General features: G+C 39.8%; 2 protein-coding genes across 14 annotated transcripts in view; one reads left to right on the forward strand and one right to left on the reverse strand.

Annotated features, from left to right (window-relative positions):
* Positions 1-309: 309 nt before the first annotated feature.
* si:ch73-206d17.1 (tyrosine-protein kinase STYK1) lies at positions 310-7,271 on the forward strand. 3 transcript variants are annotated; one of them, XM_020506782.2, is made up of 10 exons: positions 310-412; positions 1,098-1,210; positions 1,390-1,545; positions 1,840-2,007; positions 2,473-2,654; positions 2,950-3,033; positions 3,352-3,605; positions 3,883-3,923; positions 4,076-4,172; positions 4,366-7,271. In XM_020506782.2, the coding sequence occupies exons 2-10, from the start codon at positions 1,162-1,164 to the stop codon at positions 4,535-4,537; spliced, it is 1,203 nt and encodes a 400-aa protein (XP_020362371.1). In that variant the 5' UTR covers positions 310-412; positions 1,098-1,161; the 3' UTR covers positions 4,538-7,271. The 3 variants fall into 3 exon arrangements, with proteins under 3 accessions (XP_020362371.1, XP_020362373.1, XP_020362372.1); XM_020506784.2 differs by having other exon boundaries at positions 1,843-2,007; positions 4,366-7,149; XM_020506783.2 differs by lacking the exon at positions 310-412 and adding an exon at positions 460-627 and having other exon boundaries at positions 4,366-7,149.
* The window catches only part of tmem269 (transmembrane protein 269), a 32,495-nt gene continuing 11,849 nt past the window's right edge, over positions 4,972-25,617 (reverse strand). For 6 of the 11 annotated variants that reach the window (XM_020506786.2, XM_031794503.1, XM_031794502.1 and 3 more), the window contains 5 exons: positions 22,359-22,506; positions 16,227-16,324; positions 13,323-13,466; positions 12,949-13,149; positions 4,972-10,165 (listed from right to left, as the gene is read on the reverse strand). In XM_020506786.2, coding sequence (XP_020362375.1) covers positions 10,056-10,165; positions 12,949-13,149; positions 13,323-13,466; positions 16,227-16,324; positions 22,359-22,506 — 701 coding nt within the window. In that variant the 3' untranslated portion in view covers positions 4,972-10,055. Of the gene's footprint in view, positions 10,166-12,948; positions 13,150-13,322; positions 13,467-14,017; positions 14,155-16,226; positions 16,325-19,727; positions 25,616-25,617 lie in introns of those variants that run through there. The other 5 variants (XR_004203705.1, XR_004203704.1, XM_020506790.2 and 2 more) reach the window with 5 other exon arrangements.

Genomic DNA, 25,617 nt, shown 5'->3' on the forward strand with positions numbered 1-25,617 from the left:
TTTGGCAAATATTTTATATCCACAAGTATTTGAAAATGTTCAAATTTTTTCGGTATGGGACTCCACGCCACCACCACGGAGATGGCCTCAATCGTGCTATCCATGCTCTCACAAACGACATGATAGATACTATCAAAGTCTATGATGGGGACACCTGTGAATGGAGGACACATACGAAAAGCAGAAAAGGCGTACTAGACAAATATAACATCACGTTTACTCAATATTATCTCAGTAGTTAAATAAATATTTAGTCACAAAATGTTCTCGTGTTAATAATTAACAGTCAGTCAACTTACCGCGGTCACCTTCATGGCCATAGCCCGCTCAGCCAGAGCAGAGGGCATTCGACGTTAGAAAAGTGTGTATTTTCTAAAAGCTGTTGTCACGAGAGCTCACTCAAATATTACAGGTAGGCATGTGGAGACACATTTCCTTTATATCTCCCTGGTAAATTGCCGGCGTCCATAACTTCAGTTTCATTTGGTATCTGTGAGGACACGCTGTTCTTACAGTTCTCTGTCTTGCTTGGAAGACCAATTAGTAGGCATATTGGTAATTAGCACGATGGCCCGGTGTTGACTTCATCCCATCAGCTTGTATCTGCATGTGCTTACGATATTTTACGTGAGTTGAAAATTAGAGTGTTAGTTTGTTATGTGGTCTATGCCAGTAGTTCCCAACCAGGGGTAGGATACCGACTGTAAGTGTACTTGACCTATCCACGGGGGTACTTGAGAAGACTCATGAGACCATCGGCCTACTGGTAAAATGAACACGAAGGGGTACTCTGGGCAGAGCAATATTCCGTTGGTTGTACAGTAACGGGAAAAGGTTGGGAACCACTGGTCTAGGCCATTGCAAAATGACTACAGCAGTTCTTCCTGTTGTTGAAATGTTAAAGTCAACTAACTACACCTGATTTATCATCCTGTATTGATGTGGTGCAATTATTGTATATTACTAGCATTATTATGATTTTTTTTGTTGGTCAACCATTATAGCTTTTACCTGACTGGCTCTGAATGGATGCTCCCATCATAAAAGTGTTTATAGACCAAAATAATACTATGTTGATTATATTCTTCCATTCATAGGCCTTATGTTGGATTAATCTCTCTTCCTGAAGATGTGAGAAATGGTAAGAACCACCTGTAATCTATGGATGTGCAGGCGTCTCCATGCAACAACACCTCAGACCCTCTGTGCTGTAAGTATTTTATGTTCCCATGTGTAAACTACAACAGTCTCTCATCAACACCAGCTCAGAGAAAATATTAGATATGCAACAAGAGCCAAGTTTAACGCACCAGTTGTCTGTCTGACTGCACCAGTTACAGTGATTGTGTTGTGTTCCCCTCATACCATCTGAACTGTGTATGTATTCAGATGAGGAAGGATCAGGCACATTAGCTGTGATCATTATCCCCACTCTCCTGGCTCTCAGCACAGTGGTTGTTGTGACCAGCATACTGTGCAGTCTCTTCCATAGAAGAAGAGCAGCACCAGAGAGGACCTCCATCCCTGCCCATTACACCAATCGTGGTAAACTTAAACCTACTGGAAATATCAACCTGTGTTAGATCTGTAATATTGTCTAGTGAATTCACCACAGTGAATTATGATGTAAAAATAATTGTTCATGAAATCTGTTCCTGTTCATATCAACACTGCATCAGTATGCACACTCTGAACCATGACTAACATGAGCCCTCTACTGCCAAGCAAGGCACAGGACATTGTAAAAACATTAAAATATCAACCTCAAGAAACAACTTCAAGTTGCAATTCAAATGCATGTCATCACAAATCTTTAGCACAGTACTGCGTTGCATCCAGCAGGTCAGGAGTGTGTGTCCAGTAGCCCAGTGAGTCTGTGGGAGATCCCAGGAGAATGTACTCTGGAGGGGCTGGAGTTCTGGCAGACTGGCCACTATGGTCCTATCTGCAGAGGCACAATGAGAAGAAAGGATATACCCAGTGCTGTAGTGGTCAAGACACTCCGAGGTATATGCTTGTAAAGTTTTATACAGGCTGTGTGTGGGACATTGCTGCATGTTTTTGGAGATATTGCCCCAAGCAAGTTTGAGTTATGGGAGAGTTGTGTGTACCTCGCAGGTAAAAACATACAGAATTTTTACATTTTACTCCTAGAGGATCCCACTGGAATGGATTAGGATTTTTATGATTTTGTTCCTTGTTTAAGAAGTTAAAAACTTTGGTCCAAGTGGTGCAGTGGTCTAAGGCACTGCATCTCAGTACTAAAGGCATCACTACAGACCCTGGTTCGATTCCAGGCTATATCACAACCGGCCGTGATTGGAAGTCCCATAGGGCGGCGCACAATTGGCCCAGGGTCATCCGGGTTAGAGTTTGGCCAGGGTAGGCCGTTATTGTAAATAAGAATTTGTTCTTAACTGACTTGTCTAGTTGAATAAATGTTTTTAAAAAATGTAAAAAATCTCCTTTCAGGAGGCATAAATCAGCCTGAGGCAAAGAAGTTTGTTGACTGGATCCTTTTCCATGGTACCGTGTGTAAACACCAGAACCTGGTCCGGATGCTGTACTGTCAGACACAGAGACTACCTATGTACCTGGTACTGGAGGCCTGTAGTCCTGGCAACCTTCTGCACTACCTCTGGACCCTGAGAAATGTAAGACAACAATGGGTGGGACTTTAAGTTCAAGTTTATTTGCTGTAACAAATACATTGGAAATCATACTCACCAGAGCCCTCACGAATCAAGCATGTTGAATGTGAATAATACTGTATTTCTATTCCCAATATGATGATAATTCATTATTCCATTTTTCAGTTACATTTAATTCAAATTGAAGTCATTAATTGAATGGTCTACAGATAAATAATTGGTCACTTTAAGTTCAGAAATTGAATACTGAGCATCCCCCTGAGTTGACTGAATAATCATTAATTTCCCTGTTCTCCAGAGTGATTCGGAGCCCTTGGATCCACTGCAACACTTTTCAGAGAGATCAGTGTTTTTGGTGGCAAAGCAGGTGGCAGCAGGCCTGGTAAGTGATTTTATGTAGCATTTGGAGAGATCTAATATCCAATGGAAGGCCAAAATACAGTACCACAACAAGCTCTTTGCAGTGAATACAGTGTAATGTCCTAGGTGCATATAGGATACCAATGTGATTTACAACAGTTTCATCGTCAATAAACGACACCTCATGGAGAATATTGGTACTGCAGTCAGTTGCTAGAATACAATGACTTTGAGCATATAATCCAAGCAATTTAAAGTATCACATCAATTATATCCAGGTTTCTGCATTAAGGCACATCATTATTATTATTATAATTTTTTTTCTACAATCTTCTTCAAGGACTATCTGTTGTCGGAGCACAGGCTTGTACATGGTCATGTTGCTGCACAGAACATCCTGATTGGTCCAGGGTTCTCTGTGAGGGTATCTGGATTGGGCCTGGCCTTCGAGATCCGCCAGCACCAGACTGACAAACTGGCCTATCGCAGGTGCCAGAATGACAAACTGGCCAATCGGAGAACAGCTGAGGTCCCTCTCAAATGGCAGGCTCCAGAGAGGATGATGAAGCACCCAACCACAGACAGGAGTGATGTGTGAGTTTTGGGTCATTTAGGCCCCTTTCCCGGAGACAGATTAAGCCCATTCATGGACTAAAGCATTCCCAATGAAAAAGATCTCCATTGAACTAGTTTTTTTTGTCCAGGACTAAACTTAACCTGTGCTTGGGAATCTGGCCCATAGTGTAGAGTGTACATTAACCAAATGTTTGTTTGATTTTATTAACGTTCTGACATAATATTTCTACATGACTTTCAGTTGTTTTTTGTAACATCTCAACATGCTTGATAACTTGTTTTCTCTCCCCCTCAGATGGTCTTTTGGAATCTTTCTGTATGAATTGATCACATTGGGTAACTGTTACTTTGCTGATATCTGATTCAAGTCATTTGGAAATGTAGGCCTACCTCTACAATAAGACAACAATATTTTCAATTAGGTTTTTTGTTTGTTTTGGTTTTAGTAGTCTTCAATATTTAATTTATTTTTCATATTGCTCCCTCAGGCTCTCCCCCCTACCCTGATCTGGAACCGGAGCGTGTGTTCCTCCACCTACAGAAATCATACAGGATGAAGAAGCCAGACAACTGTGGGGGACCCTTGTAAGTCTGTGCCCGTCCCTGGCCAAAAACATTCTGTCTATAATATTCACATTAAACCATAAGAATATACATGTAATTATGCCATTGCCAATGTAAAGCCCATTATTAGCTGTGTAATGCCTCCATGTTGTAGCTGATATTTAATCTAATTACGCTCTCTCATTCTATTCTATTCACCGGCCTCTCTCTCCAGGTATGACCTGATGAAGTACTGCTGGATGTGGAGCTTCAAGGACCGGCCTGTGTTCTCCGCCATCATCAAGCTTCTGGGGTCTTACACATACCTTGCTGGCACTAAAGATATCTACATCCCAGAGGACATGGACATCACTGACTACATCAAGAGGGCAGGTGTGCTGCCCTAAATATCTAGTCCAAGGCATCACATTCATGAATGAAGAAGCTAGAAGCAAGGGGTGAGTCCATGACAAAGCATGGCTGTAGTTGATTTTATGTTGATGTGTATTGTACTGTGGTATCAAATGTGTTATAAACTTTCAGAGAGATTATTTTATGATGCTGAAATGTTGTAAATGGGTTGACATAATGAGGGTGCATGAGGGTGTGGAAGTATTGTATGGAGGATGCATCAAAGCCTTATTGTAAGATTGCATATTTGAATGTGTCCCTTTTAGCACATAAATGGATGTCAGGAAAAAAAAGATCTGCCACTATATTGCTATTGTCTACTCACATTTTTAGGCCATCACAAGTGAACATATTTTAAGAAATTGTACAAATGTAAGAATAGTGTTCTTGATGTCATATTGTCCCCAGTGTCATGAAACCAGGCAAGTCATTATATCACCACTTTAATTGTCAAAACATTTACAGAATTTAAAATAGAGATCTTCATAAGATGTTTTACTAGTTTATCATTTGGTGAGGATCACTCCTGTGCCTTTAACAGTAGTAATGAGACATGTAATATTGTAGCCATACAGTTAATGCCCACAATGAGACTGTCTTGAAGTCACTGTGATCACGATATGTAAAACTGTACTGCACACACTCAACACTGTTGATTTTCATAACATTGCTTATCATTGACCGCGATGCCAACAAACAAGCCGTTTGGATGGCGTGGAGGTGACATTTATAGTTTTACTGTCCTGTTGCTATTGTCTCTTAAGCCAATTCAAAACAAACCCATCATCACATTGTCTCCATCGCACACTCATATCTAAAATTCTAAAGAGAGGTACAAACCACCATTTTCAGAATAACACACCGAGGCATGCGGAAATGGATCAAGAACAGGAATATTCCGGACAACATTTTGTCCTCATGACTCACGCTTAAAAGTAACTGCAAAGCTTTTTCACACTACTGAGCTGAGGTGAGCCGAACCAAGCCAAGATGATCTGTGCAGGACTGGTTACACACCCACTATAGCTGTTGAAATCGTTCTGGAAATGACAGCGGGAAAGGAATGCATCTAAGCCAGTACAGAATGGTTCGGGCTGGCACTATAGTGTGAAAGGGTACAGGTTATCAACTGAAAAAAAAAAAAGTTGAACTATTCACTGTACATTAGGTTAATAAAAGCAATGGGATGGTAAAGCTTTTTTTAAAATTATGTAAAGCCTTCTAAAACAGAAGCAGAGGTGCGCAAACACCTAATATAAAGCTATGTTCACAAGTCTGACCACAATGTCATGTGTAGGTCAAATTAAAAGGATTGTCAGAGTGGGGAGAGGGAAACTAGCTGTTATTGGCAGAGAGAATTGGAACTCTTTCTTATTGGTCAATTGACTGTCTGGTGATGTCACCTGGCAGGCCAAAACTCCATCCCACCAAAACAGGCTCTTTTCAAACAGCTCTCACACTAAAAGACAATTATCATTTTCACAATTTCACTGTATTATTCCAACCTTGTAGTGTGGACATATATCACACAGGGAATTCATGTTTTTTACTGCACTGGGCCTTTAAAGCAGTGGTTCCCAAACTGTGAGGCTCACCCAAGGGGGAACGCAGTCCAGCTTTCAACTTACAACTTTCAAGAGTATTAGTAGAATGCACAAGGTGAAATTTCGAAATGCATCATCAGTTTTCATGTGTCATTGAATACCTTGCTTAGTGAGCTATTTATAACTTGTCGGGAATGTCCAGATCAACTAGCCCATGTTAGCTAACGTTTTTTAGCTAGGTTTCTTTGCCCATAGATTTTGTTGTAATGTTTGAATCTTTCAAATATCACATGAATACATAGACATGTCATTCTCTCTGCCAACAGGAGGGGTGTGAACAGTTTATGTCATGAATAGTGCTTGTGCCCATAGAAATATACAGGGAGCAGGGTGTTCCCCAATGCTGGAAGGGGGGCCTGAGTGAAAAGGTTTGGGAACCCCTGCTTTAAAGGAGCCCCCCCAGAGGAAGTTTCCGCCAGTATTTCAACGTCATTTCCCATCCTAAAGAGGAAATGCACATTTAGGGTCGACCACCAAAGAATGACGAAGGATACATATACATACATATTCGCAAATTGAGGGTGCGACTGTCTATGTGGAGTTGATAAACATTAACGAATAAGGACACTGACAGCTGTGTCTTTCTAACCTCATGTTTTTACTACACCTTATTCAAAAGATTAGCCAGCTGGCTCTATAGCTCGTTTTGGAGCTGGATTTGTCATACGCATTGGTTTAGGGACAACTTTGCCACAGATGGAAACCACTGGCTTATCTTTGACTTCGCCATATGTTATCTCAAGTTTTGGCATCGTCCATAAATTGCATCTGCGAACCCGCCATTGAAATAGTTCGAATGAATATTGAAAGATATGTGATATGCGTTTGTCTACATTGTAATGGACACGGTGTAAACTTTGTTCAGTAGGCTGCTGTCAAGTTTCAGCTGCGGCACTGCAAAACCAAGTATGTCCGTGCTCATGGTTCTCACAGGGGAAGGTGAAATGACACGCCACACATTACATGTAACTTCTGACGCCGCGACAACAATGCACGCTTCAATGGGGCAGAAGTCCGTGTGTCGTGATTCTGGATGGGCAGATAGCTAGCAACAATGAGACTACCATGTGTGGGGAATCGTAAATGGCTCGTTTCAGCTAGTTTTTTGTTCTTGATACCGTGCCTTGTTTTGAAGTGTTTCGTGTTTTCATTTCACATGCTAATTTGGCTAAAAGTAGCTTGTTAGCTAACCAACAACGATGTATGAAAGACACGTGTTAATTGTGCAAATGTATTTATGTTTTCAATAAACGTTGGAGATGAAATATAGTTTTGTTGTCAACAATCTAAGCTAACCCCGTCTATTATACCCCATAATTGCGCAACGCGGTTTTGTGGCTAAACAACCAATTCGTCTAAGTTCCTAAAATAATTTTTTGCGGGTCCATTTTCATTATCTGTATAGACATTTGTGGTTTCTTGCCAACATTACACCAATCAAAACCGTTCATCTTGGGGTGACAGTGGTAGCGGGTTTGCGAAATGCTAACATATCACGCAATATACCATATATATATATATTTAATACAGCGAAAATCGACAAAATTATCCAATAGCTTATGATAATTTTATGGTAAAATAAAACAAGTATTTTAATATGCTCCATGGTTCAGGCAGTCAAGTGGACAGAGGACTGTTTGGCTCAACATGGTCCAAGATGAATAACTTTTGCAGCGGTTTCTAAATCATAAACAAAGCCATGCTGGTGGTGGGTGGTACATTCAAATAAAACCCAGCCCTGAAACAAAACGGAGGCTGAAAATAATGTGTGCGTCATAGGAAAAGACACCGCAGTCACACGGATTTGGGAAAAGTAGGCAGTTCAGATGTCACTTCAAGCACAAATATACTTGGACTTAAATCATTGTCAAACTTTATGGGTAAACTCTGGCCATCGTCTTTCAGCTAGAAAAAAGTGGATTTCTACTGGTGTGGGCATTTAATAAGAGAACCGAGAACCCAGTCATTTTATATGAATGCCCATTATTGTATTCACCATAGCTAGCCTATGATCATTTTAATATACAGTGCCTTCTGTAATTATTGGAACAGTGAAGCATTTTCTTCTATTGACTCTATACTCAAAGTTTGGATTTGAACTCAAACAATGACTTTGAGGTTAAAGTGCAGACCCTCAGCTTTAACTTGAGGGTATTTAATCCATAGCAGGTTCACCGTTTAGAAATGACAGGACTTTTTGTACATTGCTCCCCCTAAAATGGGAGGGACAAATTCACTTGTGTATTAAAGCAGTAAAAAGTACTATTTGGTCCCATATTCAAAGCACACCATGACTACGTCAAGCTTGTGACTCTACAACTTTGTTGGATGCATTTGCTCTTTGTTTTAGTTGTGTTCAGATTATTTTCTGCCCAATAGAAATGAATGGTAAATAATGTATTGTGTAATTTGTTTGACTTTTATTGAAAATAATATGTTTCTAAACACTTCTATAACAATGTGGATGCTACCACGATTACAGATAATCCCAAAATGAACCATGAATAATGAGTGAAAAAGTATCAGACCCCACAAGACATGCTAACATTTCACCATTACAATAACAGGGGCGGTTATCATTTTTATTCACGACTCATTCAGGATTATCTGTGCTACAATGTGTTCTACCAAGTGCTTAGAAACATTTCTATTCACAGGAAAAGTGACTCCAATGACACAATACATCATGTACCATTCATTTCTATTGGGCCCAAAACCATATGAAACAACCAAAACAAAACAGCAAATGCATCCAACATTTTTTAGAGTCAAAAGCTTGATGTAATTATTGCGTGCTACAAATATGGGACCAAAAATGTAACGTTTTACTACACACGGGAATCTTTTGTTTTTGTTTTTGAAAAAGTGATATAATTTCTAAATATTTCACCCAGTATGGATGAAATACCTTCACATTAAAGCTGACAGTCTGCACTTTAACCTCATAGTCATTGTTTGAGTTCAAATCCAAACCAAGTATAGAGCCAAAAGAAGAAAACAATGCTCAATTGTCCCAATAATTACAGAGGGCACTGTATATCTGGTGGGAACGTAAACACTCTTAAATTAAAGCACGATTACATTTTGCTTGCAATAAAAGCAAACTAATCTTGTCTGAAAATGGCTAGAACATTTTAAAGAAGAAAAAAATACTATTCCAATTAAAGAATGCAGTTGATGGGAAAATAAAAAAAACAATATTTCTCAACAATCCCATATCCACACACAATTCTTATGTACAATCACTTTGGTAGTTATTTTAAGTACAGTAGAACATAAGATCTCGAGATGGTAGTGTCTTCCATAATTAAAAAAACATGATTTAATGGACTTCATTTGTATCTGCAATATAATGAACCTTTTTTTTGTATTACAAATATCTTACAAATTGAGAGCATGCCACATGTTTGAATCTAGTTTGAATCTATGTTCAGAAAAAAAAGGGGGGGGGCATGTTTTTTTTTTACTGCAAAAACTGTTGACATTTTCTTATTCTTTACAGTAAAAACTGCTACTCAATGACTTTATTAATGACTGAAAATACTTTTGTATTATTGTTGTAGTAATCTCAAGCACAATTTGTGCATAAGGATGATACAGTACACACACACACACACACACACACTAGGCAGTACAGTACGACTCTGCAGTTGTATTGTACAAACATAATAGCTACAGATACCCAAACCCTATCTTATTCAAAAACAAAATGGCTAAGGTACAGTACATTATCCATCAAGTGTTCATGATGAAGGCAGTTCAATCTTACAAAAACATTACAACGTCCTCTTACGTCCTGTTTCGATCCGCTGTAGGCAGCAGCAGTCTGGGCGCTTTAGTTAACCCCACTGGACAGCCTGTTGACAAGCCATGTGCGAGTGTGAATTTGTAGCTAGGCCTTTAATGCCTACTACACTTTGCAGCTCCATAGTGTTGTTGGGAACAAAATGTAGGACACAGACCACAACAGGTAGTACACACATGCCGGAGGGAAAGAGGAACAGAACACCATGACAACTCCTGCAAAACAAAACAGAAAAATGTGATGAATAGCCTAGCTAAACAAATAACCTACCTTTCTCATTGATGGATTTTTGTGATCTGAAACATGAATAAACTTCATAAACCTTCATTTGAGATTTAAGTATGAACTCTTATTCTGAAAGAGAGGACTCTTTACTGCTCACATGCGTAAAGTACCTGGTATCAACATCCCAATAGATTTCACAGGACCAAACATACATTTGTTTTAACACCTCTTTAAACTAAAATAGTACATTGGATGTTTCACAGAAAAGTGTTTCCCAGGCTTTATTTTAATGGAGTGGCTGCTTGGCTGAATTCTCCGGAGGCGTCTTCCTGATAGGTAAACAACCCAGCCTTCTCTAGACTACGCAAACACGTTTCCGTAGATGCTGCTCCTGCTGCCACTTGTCCCTCTTTTCTGTTCTCACTCACACGATCGGGTATCTTGGTCTGGTGTACAAACGTCGGCAAGTTGTTGTAACTATAAACAACAATCAAATTTAGTGCCCACGCACATTGTAACCTATTTGCGACAGACTGATCACTTGAATTGACGGGCATGTTGTCATTGTCAAACATGGTTAGCCTATCGCCTGAGTTGTTCTTGAATTATGGTGGCATTTGCTCCCTTGCCTTTGCAACCATGAAAAACTCTTTAAAACGACAAATTGCCACACATCATACAAGTTTGTGTTTATATTGAACTTTTTATCAATGATAAAACATAAAGCGAGCCTTTTATACTGCAAAACGTGATGTTTATGCATTGTTTAAAGTACTTTGGCTTGCCCCAGTAGAGTTGTAGTGACATGTTTTGGGGATTGAGAGGTTTATCTATTATTTTAAATGCTAGAAAATAAACAAAATTGTAGAGATCAATAAAAATAATAACTATTTAAAACCTTTTTTAAACAAATGTTTCCCTAGGTTTTAGGTCATTGGTGTTGCAGTGTGGAAAAATCAGTCATACAAGGACCTTGAGCATTCCCTCCAGTGGCAAAGTTATTAGGGAGGGTTCTATATTAAATTACTAGCTAATCACACCCTTTTAGTATGTCATAAATTTGAGGACTCCATTGATAATTTGGGTGTGCCTAAATCCAAAGTGTCAATTGGTGTTACTCAATTTAAATTAAGAGAAATCATATTGTAATTAATCATATCACTTAAGTCAATCTTTTTTTAAAGGTTTAATGGCCTTAGATTTGACCATCTGTGGCCTCCATTTAAGACAATACTAATTTACCTAAAATGTATCATTGGTGTTTCTATTCCTACTGGTGTCAATGTTCAACATTATCAAAACTATTTAAAGTCATGAAGCTGACATATTAGTTGATTTAAAAAAAAAGGGAAGATGTTCCCAAATACATTTATTAAAAAACCGTTTTTTTCTAAATGACATCGCAATTCAAGAACGACCCGCCGTCACGTGTAGAATCTCCAGCTGCCCGAGAGAATAGGCTACTCGAGTGAGTTTCAATAAATGGAGAATGGTGCTTGTTTAATAAAGTTAGATCAGCTGAATCAATGTCTGCAAGATAACAATGTTTCATTAGTATTCTACATAACCAAATATAATATGCTAATATTAATGTAAGACAAAAACAGCCAACTAATTTCTTGAGAAATGTCTTGATATTTTAGGATGATTGTGTGAATGATTGCATTTCTCACAACTACACAGCATGCGCCACTAGGTATAACATGTGCTTTGATTGAAACAAAAACACAAGAATACTGCAGTTTAGCACCGCCTGCTTAAGAATTCTATCACGAAACACTGTACATAATTCAAGAATATCTCAAATGCATATTCCCATGTAACTAATTGAGATCTAATGGTTGACATGCAGATGCAGCACGGATGTTTCACCGGTAAAACTTGAAGAATTATCATTCACGACTGACAGTGAGTAAAGTGGGAAACGTGAAGGGAGCAGCTACGTAACACCTGATGTGCAGAATGTGATTCGGCTGTTTAGCTCAAGGGAAGAGGCGTCCAGGGGGGTGGGACAGAGGCGGAACAGGTCAAGCCTTCGCCTTTATTTTTCAACAGCTAATTCAATTCCGCTCTACTACCTCTTGTGATAGAAAAATGACATATTTACCTGATTTATTTGATATTGATGGTTAACAATTGATATTTAACTAATGGTAAGACATTTCTGTCCTGCTAGTGTCTGTGTTTTCATGGGCTCCACTCTACTTCCCTGCAGCTAATCTGGGTGTATGGTCACTGGAGATGGCTTGAGCTGACAAATGGGTTAAAGACTGCATTACAGAGACAATAATGTGTTTTACTAGAGATAGCTTAGGAGTAGAACAATTCCTCATTGTCTCAAAAGCATCCTTGCATCTGGGAAACTAAGTCAGCGTGGGGTTAAGACAACAACCCAACTGCAGATAACAACAGGATGAAGCCAGAGTGGCTTATGATGCTCCTTGATTGTTTGAAGAAATGACCAAATCTTTCCACAACACTATTCTACTGGTTATGTTTCTTAATGCTGGTCATGGGGACCTAGCTCTACACTAGCCTCGCACAACCAGCCTGATCTTGTGAGCTTACATAAATTATCCGTGTAGCAAATAATTTATGTAAGCTCGTGAGTTCAGGCTGGTTGTATGAGGCTAGCACTACACACCTGATTCCACTAATCAACTCAAACATTTGATCAGTTGAATAAGATGTGTAGTGCTAGGGCAAAAACTAAATTGTGCACTCCTTTGGGTCCCCTGGACCAGGATTAAGAAACACTGGTCTTGAGTATTACCTCCAGCGTAGACCACCTTCTTCCAGGCCTGTGACTCCAGGACCCTGTCGTGAGGGTAGAATCCCTGGTTGACCATGAAGAGGATCATGGCCACAGCAGTGACCCGCAGGATCACCATGTTACCTCCGGTCAGCAGGGAGAGACAGGCAAGGATGGCAGAAGAGTAGATACATGGCAGGCCACGGTACATGAAGGGGATGCCTAGAGAAGAAGAGCCACAGAAAGAGAGACAGAACCCACATCAGGACTTCTGAATCTGCAATACCCAAAGATTAGTTTTCTTCTGAATGGCAAATACACAAAGAGATCATGCTATTATCCTAGGATTTCACAAGGGATACCATGCTTTTTTTCTGCTTGATGGCATTCCTTACCGCTGGAGAAGAAGCAGAGTCGGACAATCACAGACAGGACATAGCACATGCACAGGATGTTGTCCATTAAGGCATGTGTCCTCAGGAGCAATGAAGTTGCAATCCCAAAGGTTGTGAAATCTGCAAAATCATCCAGTTTAGCACCTGAACCAGAAGACAGGAAGTGACTAGTTATACATTTGTTTCATAACTTCGAGTCACACAGATCACAGATTAACATGTTACTGCTGTGAGGCTAGTTCACTGCTAATGCCTTCTTACATAAGGCAAAACAAGTTTATCTAATCTTGTTTATGCCAACGGCCTACTTATCAGTGTGTGTGAGAATGTGCACGTGTGTGCATGCGTGAGTGTGTTTGTCTGTAGTGGACATTTCGGTGTCAACCTTTCAGGCCTGCCACTTTCCTCTGTAAACAACATTCCCAAATGCCACAGTCTATTTGTCCCCCCTGAGCAGGGAGAATGTTTTCACTGAGCGACGAGCATGAGGTGATTTTGACCCCAGCTCCAATGAACGAGATGGAATTCCACAGCACAGGGGTCAACAATTTTAGCAATTTCAGATATGCTGAGAGCCCAAAGCATTGGGATAAAACAGACAATTGGAGCATGATCTCCCCGAATTAGAATGCTTAATCGTGAAGTGATTGTTCAATTGACACAAAAAAGGGGGGGGGGGGTACAACAACACCCACCTGCAAAGTCATGCAGAAAAATACTGTCGGGACACAAAGCCAAAGCCCGAAATGTCCGGGTGACGACGCATTGTGGTGCACCTGCTGGGAGCTATTTCAGGCAGCCGTGGCGACCACGGTAGTGTAGACGTGACTATCTGCACACAGGAGGTTGTCATGTACAAAGTATGTACTTTTATGTTGTGATCATTTGAGAATGTGCTGTGTCGGGAACAATGAGTATGGAAACGTTAGCTATGCCATTTCCTAATAATACACAAGTCTTTTAAATAGCCCTACGGCAGAGGGAATTCAACAGCATGAAGCCATTGCAATGCAGCGAAGAATTTATTGAACTACATACAAAGATAGAAGCAGATCAGGATAGCAGTGACAGCAAGTACACTTAATGCAATTCAAAGTCTTTTGGTTTGCTGTCACTTAGGTGCCTTTTGGATTCTCCATGTCATTTAAGAAGGTTTTCTTATGGGGTCTTCAGAAGGAAAACCAGTTGTTATCTGCTGTCACTTACAGTGCCTTCTGAAAGTAATCATACCGCTCAACTTAATGTGTTACAGCCTGAATTCAAAATGGATTAAAACAAATTCTCACCCATTTACACCCAACACTCCCTAATGACAGTGAAAACATGTTTTTAGAAATGTTTGCACATTTATTGAAAATTAAATATATAAATCTCATTAACACAAGTATTCACAGCACTGAGTCAATACATGTTAGAACCACCATTTGGCAGCAATTACAGCTGTGACTCTGGGTAAGTCTAACAGCTTTGCACACCTGTATTGTACAATATTTTCTTTCCAGCTCTGTCAAGTTGGTTGTTGATCATTGGTATATACAGCTATTTTCAAGTCGTCCCATAGATTTTGAAGGCCACTCAGGAACATTCAATGTCCTCTTGGTAAGCAACTCCAACGTATATTTGGTCTTGTGTTTTAGGTTATTGTCCGGCTGAAAGGTGAATTCATCTCCCAGTGTCTGGTGGGAAGCAGACTGAAGCAGGTTTTCCTTTAAGATTTTGCCTGTGCTTAGCTGTATTTCGTAATTCCTTTCTCCCGAAAAACTCCCCAGTCCTTAACAATTATAAGTCGATCCATAACATGATGCAGCCACCACTATGCTTGAAAATAAGGAGAGTGGTACTCAGTCATGCATTTTTGGATTTGCCCCAAACACTTTGCATTCTGGACAAAAAGTTAAATGCTTTGCCACATTTTTTGCAGTTTTACTTTAGTGCCTTATTGCAAACAGGATGCATGTTGTAGAAAACTTGTATTCTGTATAGGCTTCCTTTTTACTGTCAATTAGGTTTGTATTGTGGAGTAACTACAATGTTGTTGATCCATCCTCAGTTCTCTTATCACAGCCGTTAAACTGTTTTAAAGTCACCATTGGTGAAATCCCTGACCGGTTTCCATCCTCTCCGGTAACTGAGTTAGGAAGGACGCCTGTATCTTTGTAGTGACTGGGTGTACTGATACACCATCAAAAGTTAAATGAATAACTTCATGCTCAAAGGAATATTCAACTTTTTTTTCTACCAATAGGTGCCCTTCTTTGCGAAGCATTGGAAAACCTCCCTGGTCTTTGTGGTTGAATCTGAAACATGTCTAAAAACATCATCCCACTTTGACATTATGGGGTATTGTGTGTAAACCAGTGATCATTTAATCCATTTAAAACTCAGGCTGTATCACAACAAAATGTGGAAAATGTCAAGAGGTGCGAATACTTTGAGGGCACTGTATCTACACTTCCAAAAGGATTCTTCGGCTGTCCACATAGGAGAACCCTTTTTGGTTCCATGTAGAACTCTGTAGAAAGGGTTCTACCTGGAACCAAAAGGGTTCTCCTATAGACAACCAAATAAACTTTTTAGGTTCTAGATTTTTCTAAGAGTGTATGCTGATCGGCTTCTACCTCTGTAAAATATGTAAATACATTGGTAAATTCACTTCTCTGCATTATACATGCCTCCTTTTTCTGTCTTTTAAGGAGTAACTGTTGCCTTTTAGGCCTTTTGATCCATCAGCTATAATGACCCGTGCCTGTAGTAGAGGGCTGGGCTGTGTGCATCACTAACCTGGTTCCATATGTTTATGTGGTCTTACCCTCTCATAGTCATTTTCAAACTAACATGTTTCAGGCTACTGCATCAGCGTGTCTGTGGAAGTTTAACCCTGGTAATGGACATCACTCCACTCACCTAGTGCAGAGCATGCATCCAGTCGCCTGGCAACTGCCCCGTCTGCCAAGTCCAGCAGGTAGCCAATCAGGACCAGCCAGCAGGCAGCATGTTGGTGGCTGGAAAATGAGGGTCAAATGTTGGGTAGAATTTTATTTTACAATACAGAAATCACTAGGTATTACTAAGACATTACATGATACCTGTAATTACACAATTATAACCTACGCATTACTTGTTTGTTACCACTGGACCTACTTAGGATAATGTCACACCACGAGGGATGCTTGTTGGCAGAAGATGTACTGTATCTTCTACTTACTTAGCTGCCTACTTAGGGCTTGTCACACCATATACACTCAGTGGCCAGTTCATTAAAATGGTTCGCTCCTAAAGACAGTGAGTCATGTGGCTGGCTACATAAAGCAGGCAGACGTCGAGGCATTCAGTTACTGTTTGATTGAACGTTAGAATGGGCAAAAAAAGTGACCTAAGCGACCTTGAGCATGGTATGATTGTCAGTGGCAGGCGTGCTGTTTCCATTATCTCAGAAATGGCCAGAATCCTGGGTTTTTCCAAGCACAACAGTGTCTAAGGCAGGGGTCTCCAACAGGTTGATCGCGAGCTACCAGTAGTTCACAGCCCAGCTCACCTTTGAGTAGCTCACCAAACAATTCTGAAAGTACATGCAATTCACGTGTTCTTCCGCAAACTGTCAAACAAATATCACAGGTATCAGACACTGCAAGCTCCCAGCTACTATCTAATTAAACGCAACATTAACATTATCCCACCCCTGGTTAGCCACTATTGGCTTAAAAATGCCAAGCAAATTTCCAGCAATATAGCCCAGTCTGTCTGTGTGGTGTGCACATTTGTCTATCCCTGTGTGTAGCCAGTTGATGTGATTACTGTCTCGTGGGTTGACAGAAATACTTTCAATTGACAAGGTTTTGGGGAATGTTAACTGCAAAGTAGGCTTACCTGGCAGAAGTATATCATGAGTAAATATGTCATTTGTATCTATTATTTTTCTTATATGCAAACTGCTATGAAATGAGTGGCAGCTGTACAGAACCATCACTAGACCGGCACACTAAAAGTGCCCATTCCTCATTCGCTACAGTGCCTTGCAAAAGTATTCATCCCCATTTTTCCTATTTTGTTGCATTACAACCTGAAATTGAAATGGATTTTTATTTGGATTTGATGGAATGGGCGGTAGGGTAGCCTAGTGGTTAGAGCATTGGACTAGTAACCGGAAGGTTGCAAGTTCAAACCCCCGAGCTGACAAGGTACAAATCTGTCATTCTGCCCCTGAACAGGCAGTTAACCCACTGTTCCTAGGCCTTCATTGAAAATAATAATTTGTTCTTAACTGACTTGCCTAGTTAAATAAAAGGTTCCATTTTTTTTTTAAATACACAAAATAGTAAATTGGTGAAGTGAAAAAATATAAAGTGGTGCGTGCATACAGTTGAAGTGGGAAGTTTACATACACTTAGCTTGGAGTCATTAAAACTCGTTTTTCAAACACATACTCAAATTTCTTGTTGACAAACTAGTTTTGGTAAGTCAGTTAGGACATCTACTTTGTGCACGACACAAGTCATTTTTCCAACAATTGTTTACAGACAGATTATTTCACTTATAAATCACTGTATCATAACTCCAGGGGTTCAGATGTTTACATAGACCAAGTTAACTGTGCCTTTAAACAGCTTGGAAAATTCCAGAAAATGATGTCATGGCTTTCGAAGCTTCTGATAGGCTAATTGACATAATTTGAGTCGATTGGAGGTGTACCGTTGGATGCATTTTAAGGCTTACCTTCAAACTCAGTGCCTCTTTGCTTGACATCATAGGAACATCTAAAGAAATCAGCAAAGACCTCAGATTTTTTTTTTAGATTTACACAAGTCTGGGTCATCTTTGGGAGCAATTTCCAAATGCCTGAAGGTATCAAATTCATCTGTACATACAATAGTATGCAAGTATAAACACCATGGGACCACGCCGTCGTCATACCGCTCAGGAAGGAGACACGTTCTTTCTCCTAGAGATGAATGTACTTTGGTGTGAAAAATGCAAATTAATCCCAGAACAACAGCAAAGTACCTTGTGAAGATCCTGGAGGAAACCGGTACAAAAGTATTTATATCCACAGTAAAACAAGTCCTATATTGACATAACCTGAAAGGCTGCTCAGCAAGGAAGAAGCCACTGCTCCAAAACCGCCATAATAAAGCCAGACTACGGATTGCAACTGCACATGGGGACAAAGATCGTACTTTTTGGAGAAATGTCCTCTGGTATGATGAAACGAAAATAGAACTGTTTGGCCATAATGACCATCGTAATGTTTGGAGGAAAAATGGGGAAGCTTGCAAGCCGAAGAACACCATCCCATTCGTGAAGCATGGGGGTCGCAGCATCATCTTGTGGGGGTGCTTTGCTGCAGGAGGGACTGGTGCACTTCACAATATAGATGGCATCATGAGGTAGGAAAATAATGTGGATATATTGAAGCAACATCTCAAGACATCAGTCAGGAATTTAAAGCTTGGTCGCAAATGGGTCTTCCAAATGGACAATGACCCCAAGCATACTTCCAAACTTGTGGCAAAATGGCTTAAGGACAACAAAGTCAAGGTATGGAGTGGCCATCAGAAAGCCCTGACCTCATTCCCATAGAACATTTGTGGGCAGAACTGAAAAAGCATGTGCAAGCATGGAGGCCCACAAACCTGACTCAGTTACACCAGTTCTGTCAGGAGGAATGAGCCAATATTCACCCAACTTATTGTGGGAAGCTTGGGGAAGGCTACCCAAAACATTTGACCCAAGTTAAATAATTTAAAGGCAATGCTACCAAATACTAATTGAGTGTATGTAAACTTCTGACCCACTGGGAATGAAAGAAATAAAAGCTGAAATAAATCATTCTCTACTATTATTCTGACATTTCACACTCTTAAAATAAAGTGATCTGACCTAGACTGGGATTTTTATGTCAGGAATTGTGAAAAACTGAGTTTAAATGTATGTACGTATGTAAACGCCAAATAGGTGTATGGTGTATGTAAACTTCAACTGCATGTATTCACCCCCTTTGCTATGAAGCCTCTAAATAAGATCTGGTGCAGTCAATTACCTTCATAAGTCACATAATAAGTTAAATAAAGTCCACCTGTGTGAAATCTAAGTGTCACATGATCTCAGTATATACAGTGGGGAGAACAAGTATTTGATAACCTGCAAAATCGGCAGTGTTTCCTACTTACAAAGCATGTAGAGGTCTGTAATGTTTATTATAGGTACACTTCAACTGTGAGAGACGGAATATAAAACAAAAATCCAGAAAATCCAATTGTATGATTTTTAAGTAATTAATTTGCATTTTATTGCAACCTGCAAAATCGTCAGTGTATCAAATACTTGTTCTCCCCACTGTATATATATATATATATATATATATATATATATATATATATATATATATATATATACGCACACACACACCTTTTCTGAAAGGCCCCAGAGTCTGCAACACCACCAAGCAATGAGCACCATGAAGATCAAGGAGCTCTCCAAACAGGTCAGGGACAAAGTTGTAGAGAAGTACAAATCAGGTTTGGGTTATAAAAAAATATCCAAAACTTTGAACATCCCACAGAGCACCATTAAATCCATTATAATTATTTTTTTTAGAATATGGCATCACAACAAACCTGACCAAGAGAGGGCTGCCCACAAAAACTCACAGACCAGGCAAGGAGGACATTAATCAGAGGCAATAAAGATAACAAAGATAACCCTGAAGGAGCTGCAAACAGCGGAGATTGGAATATCTGTCCATAGGACCACTAAGCTGTACATGCCACAGAGCTGGGCTTTACAGAAGAGTGGCCAGAAAAAAGCCATTGCTTAAAGAAAAAAATAACCAAATACATTTGGTGTTCACCAAAAGGCATGCGGGAGACTCCCCAAACATATGGAAGAAGGTACTCTGGTCAGATGAGACTAAAATGTAGCTTTTTGGCCATCAAGGAAAATGCTATGTCTGGCACAAACCCAACATCTCTCATCAACCTGAGAACACCATCCCCAGTGAAGCATGGTGGTGGCAGCATCATGCTGTGGGGATGTTTTTCCATTGGCAGGGACTGGGAAACTGGTCAGAATTGAAGGAATGATGGGTGGCGCTAAATACAGGGAAATTCTTGAGGGAAACCTGTTTCAGTCTTCCAGAGATTTCAGACAGGGACAGAGGTTCACCTTCCAGTGGGACAATGACCCTAAGCATACTGCTAAAGCAACACTTGAGTTGTTTAAGGGGAAACATTTAAATGTCTTGGAATGGCCTAGTCAAAGCCCAGACCTCAATCCAATTGAGAATCTGTAGTATGACTTAAAGATTGCTGTACACCAGCGTAACCCATCCAACTTGAAGGAGCTGGAGCAGTTTTGCCTTGAAGATTGGGCAAAAATCCCAGTGGCTAGATGTGCCAAGCTTATAGAGACATACCCCAAGGGACTTGCAGCTGTAATTGCTGCAAAAGGTGGCTCTACAAAGTACTGACTTTGGGGGGGTGAATAGTTATGCACGATCAAGTTCTGTTTCTTATCTCTTGTTTTGTTCACAGTAAAAAACATTTTGCATCTTCAAAGTGGTAGGCATGTTGTTTAAATCAAATGATACAACCTCCCCAAAGAATACATTTTAATTCCAGGTTGTAAGGCAAAAAAATACAAGCCACTGTAGATGCAATTAAAGAGCGAGATACAAATAAAAAGGGGAATTACACCAACAAAAAAGTGTTCTTCCGGACCTAAAAAAAATGTATTCTAATGTTATTTAACCACTGACATGAACTCAGAACATCCAATTTCTTTATTTTACTATGAACAATTGTAATTGAGTGAGAAAAAAGTAAATCTAAAACCGCAAAAAAATAACATAGAACATAATTTGGGAGAGAAAAAAACCTGTTGATTTTATAGTGCCCCCTTAAAGTTGTTTATTAACCATGTATATTGACAGAGAACAGTGCACTATTTTCTCTTGTACACTAAGAACTCGGGGAAGTGTTGCAGGGGAGAGAAGAATGTGCCTATTTGGGGAAAACAAAGTTGCTCATGACATGTTTTTAAAAATTAAAGTAGCTCTCCTGCTGCAAAAGGTTGGAGACCCCTGGTCTAAGGTTAACCGAGAATGGTGCAATAAACAAAAAACATACAGTCAGCGGCAGTCCTGTGGGTGAAAACAGCTCGTTGATGAGAGGTCGAAGGAGAATAGCAAGAATCGTGCAAGTTAACAGGCGGGCCACAAACCGGCAAATAACAGCGCAGTACAAAAGTGGTGTGCAGAACGGCATCTCGGGAACGTACAACTCATTGGTCCTTGTCACGAATGGGCTATTGCATCAGACGACCACACCAGGTTCCACTCCTATCAGCTAAAAACAACAAGGAAGTGGCTCCAGTGGGCAAGCGAACACAAACACTGGACATTTGAGGAGTGGAAAAACATTGCCTGGTCCAACAAATCCCAGTTCCTGTTATGTCATACTGATGGCAGAGTCAGGATTTGGCATAAGCAGCATGAGTCCATGGCCCCATCCTGCCTGGTGACAACGGTACAGGTTGGGTGCAGTGGTGTGGGGAATTGTTTTGTTGCACACCTTAGGTCCCTTGATATTTGAGCAACATTTGAATGCTACACCTTGTAGAAGCCATGCCCTGAAGAATTTAGGCTGTTCTGGAGGTATTACCTAAATACATAGAAGCGGTTAAGAGGGGGGTCTGACCTGGTACTAGATGGGTATACCTAATAAAAACTGGCCACGAGTGTATATTATTTAACTTCAATAATGCTTTAATGTTTTAGAGCTAAAGGTCAGATGACCTTGTTAAGCTGCTTGTATTAATCTTGGTCTTCCCTCAACAGCTCAGCTTGTTTGGCAGGACATGTGTGTGTTAACTGTCAATATGGCTATCAAATTTGTTTAGAAAAAAAATATGCCTCACAGATTACTGCCTCGCTACTGTAACATAATACTGCCACTTACAAATCCATTTACTAGTAGAAACATTCAATCCATACTATAGTTTCTTAAAGAAAATCAGACACTGAAATGTATGTTCACTCACCCGTTCAGGCTGCAGAGAATAGAGGCCATGCCCATAAGCATGTTGGCCATAGACAGAGCATTGGCTGCATTTTTGCGTACAAACTCCTTGAGCTGGACACCAGTGGCCTGCTCGCTCAGAAAGAGCTTATTGGTGTGCTGGAAGAAACCTGAGAACAGTGAGGACAGTGATTGCTATTAGCTAGTGGTCTATTTTAGGTTCACTTAGCTGCTCTGAAGAGGATTGTTGCTAGAACACTACAGATATGATAGGACCATATCATATCTGATGGCCATACTTATACTGCTGTACAGTATGCCAAAAGTGCTATCCTGTTTAAACAGATGTCAAACAAACCAAACACGCAAAATAATCATTGCTATAACAATTGTGTTTTGCAAATGATCAGGTTTAACTTGTTTGGCTCATTTGGTTCATATGACTTGCTACTTATGTGGCCCCTCAACAACAGAACAGCAATCAGCAGTTGTACCAAGATATGGAAAAAAGATGAGTGAAAATGAAAGGGCCAAAGTAAAGCCCCATGCACCCACCCTACAGCATTCAACCTACAGTAGTACTTGTAAACAGTATATTGAGTATATGGTATTACCTAAATACATATAGGTGGTTAAGATTGTAACAATTATAATTTTTTGAAGCACAGTATTAAATCATGTATTTCGTTATCAAAGAATGAACATTTGCAAAGAAACATCTTTTTTAATATATAAATTGTACATCATTTACAAACCTATACCAAACTGAATCATGTAACTAATAAAAAGTAGTAGCACTTACCAAGTAGTATGTACGTTTATTGGAGACCCACCATTCGATAAGACTATTCCACTTTTCAGAATAAAACATTCAAATGAGGGGTCTGTCTCAGTATGTACAGTAAACACCATTTGATAGTGTCAATATCGTCATAGTCATATTGACTCACGTAATACTTATTTTGCAAATATACACTACCGGTCAAAAGTTTTAGAACACCTACTCATTCAAGGGTTTCTTTATTTTACAATTTTCTACATTGTATAATAGTAGTGAAGACATCCAAACTATTAAATAACACATATGGAATCATGTAGTAACCAAAATAAAGTTTTAAACAAATCAGATTCTTCAAAGTAGCCCCCCTTTGCCTTGATGACAGCTTTTCACTCTTGGCATTCTCTCAACCAGCTTCATGAGGTAGTCACCTGGAATGCATTTCAATTAACAGGTGTGCCTTCTTAAAAGTTCATTTGTGGAAATTCTTTCCTTCTGAATGCATTTGAGCATATCAGTTGTGTTGTGACCAGGTAGGGGGTGATACTATTTGGTAATAGGCCAAGTCCATATTATGGCAAGAACAGCTCAAATAAGCAAAGAGAAATGACAGTCCATCATTACTTGAAGACATGAAAGTCAGTCAATACGGAAAATATCAAGAACTTTGAAAGTTTCTTCAAGTGCAGTCGCAAAAACCATCAAGCGCTATGACGAAACTGGCCCTCATGAGGACCACCACAGGAATGGAAGACCCAGAGTTACCTCTGCTGCAGAGGATAAGTTAATTCGAGTTACCAGCCTCAGAAATTGCAGCCTAAATAAATGCTTCAGAGTTCAAGTAACAGACATCTCAACATCAACTGTTCAGAGGAGACTGTGTGAATCAGGCCTTTATGGTCAAATTACTGCAAAGAAACAACTACTAAAGGACACCAATAAGAAGACACTGCTTGGGCCAAGAAACACGAGCACTGGACATTAGACCGGCAGACATTTGTCCTTTGGACGGGAGTCCAAATTTGAGATTTTTGGATTCAACCGTCGTGTGTTTGTGAGATGCGGTGTGGGTGAACGAATGATCTCTGCATGTGTATTTCCCACCATAAAGAATGGAGGAGATGGTGTTATAGTGTGGGGGTGATTTGCTGGTGACACTGTCTGTGATTTATTTAGAATTCATGGCACACTTAACCAGCATGGCTACCACAGCATTCTGCAGCGATTCGCCATTCCATCTGGTTTGGGCTTAGTGGGACTATCATTTGTTTTTCAACAGGACAATGACCCAACACACCTTCAGGCTGTGTAAGGGCTATTTGACCAAGAAGGAGAGTGATGGAGTGCTGAATCAGATGACCTGGCCTCCACAATCAGCCGACCTCAACTAAATTGAGATGGTTTGGGATGAGTCGGACCGCAGAGGGAAGGAAAAGCAGCCAACAAGTGCTCAGCATATGTGGGATCTCCTTTAAGACTGCTGGAAAATCATTCCAGGTGAAGCTGGTTGAGAGAATGCCAAGCTGTCATCAAGGCAAAGGGTGGCTATTTGAAGAATCTCAAATATATTTAGATTTGTTTAATACTTTTTTGGTTACTACATTATTCCATATGTATTATTTCATAGTTTTGATGTCTTCACTATTATTCTACAATGTAGAAAATGGTAAAAATAAAGAAAACCCTTGAATGAGTAGGTGTTCTACAACTTTGACCGGCAGTGTATAGTACATTTATAGCGGAGACAGACTGGTGGGGAGGGAGTAAGGGACTGTGCATACATACTACTATGATTTAGTAAAGGACTGTCCACACATAGTACTATACTATAGTACTGGACTATCCTCCACACATACTACTATAGTGCAACCCTGAGACATTGACTCTACCAGGCTGCTGATTCATTAAGCTGGTTGACTGGCAAAACCAGTGACCTGGAACAATGACAAACACACGGCAGCAACTTTCACATGGGAGGGAAGCTCTTAAAAAATTATCAATATTTAACAGTTTGTCTGTTGTCTGTCTTTGTCATAGTTTGTAGAAATGGCATAGTAATTACTTGCAAATACAGTTTCATTATACATTTGTTATGCGGAAACCAAGTATTATTATAACAAAGCTCCTATCAGAAGTAACTGTATAATACTGAGTAATTCCATCACAGTTATTAAAGTAATCAACAAATGAATTGAAATAATGACAGAATCTTGAAACATATTAAAAGGCATTATGTATAGGTCATCTTACTTAGCAAGCTGGAAGGTCTAATCATGCAAGCTGCTTCACTATGGCCAGAACTGTTTTTGTTCCTTGCAATGCTGTGAGGGTTTTTAATTAAGGCAAACAAAGGGATCTTTGTTCTTGAGTGTCTGTGGCTCTGCTAGGGAGTTTAGATTTCACACAGAAGTTAATAAACTGAAGTGATAAAAGTAGCAAAGAGGTTGTCTTTGCAGACAAAAGACACACATAGCACTAAATAAAATAAACATAAATAAAAAGC

The sequence above is a fragment of the Oncorhynchus kisutch genome, linkage group LG17 (genome assembly GCF_002021735.2).
Source record: "Oncorhynchus kisutch isolate 150728-3 linkage group LG17, Okis_V2, whole genome shotgun sequence".
In the NCBI taxonomy this organism is placed as follows: Eukaryota; Metazoa; Chordata; class Actinopteri; order Salmoniformes; family Salmonidae; genus Oncorhynchus; species Oncorhynchus kisutch.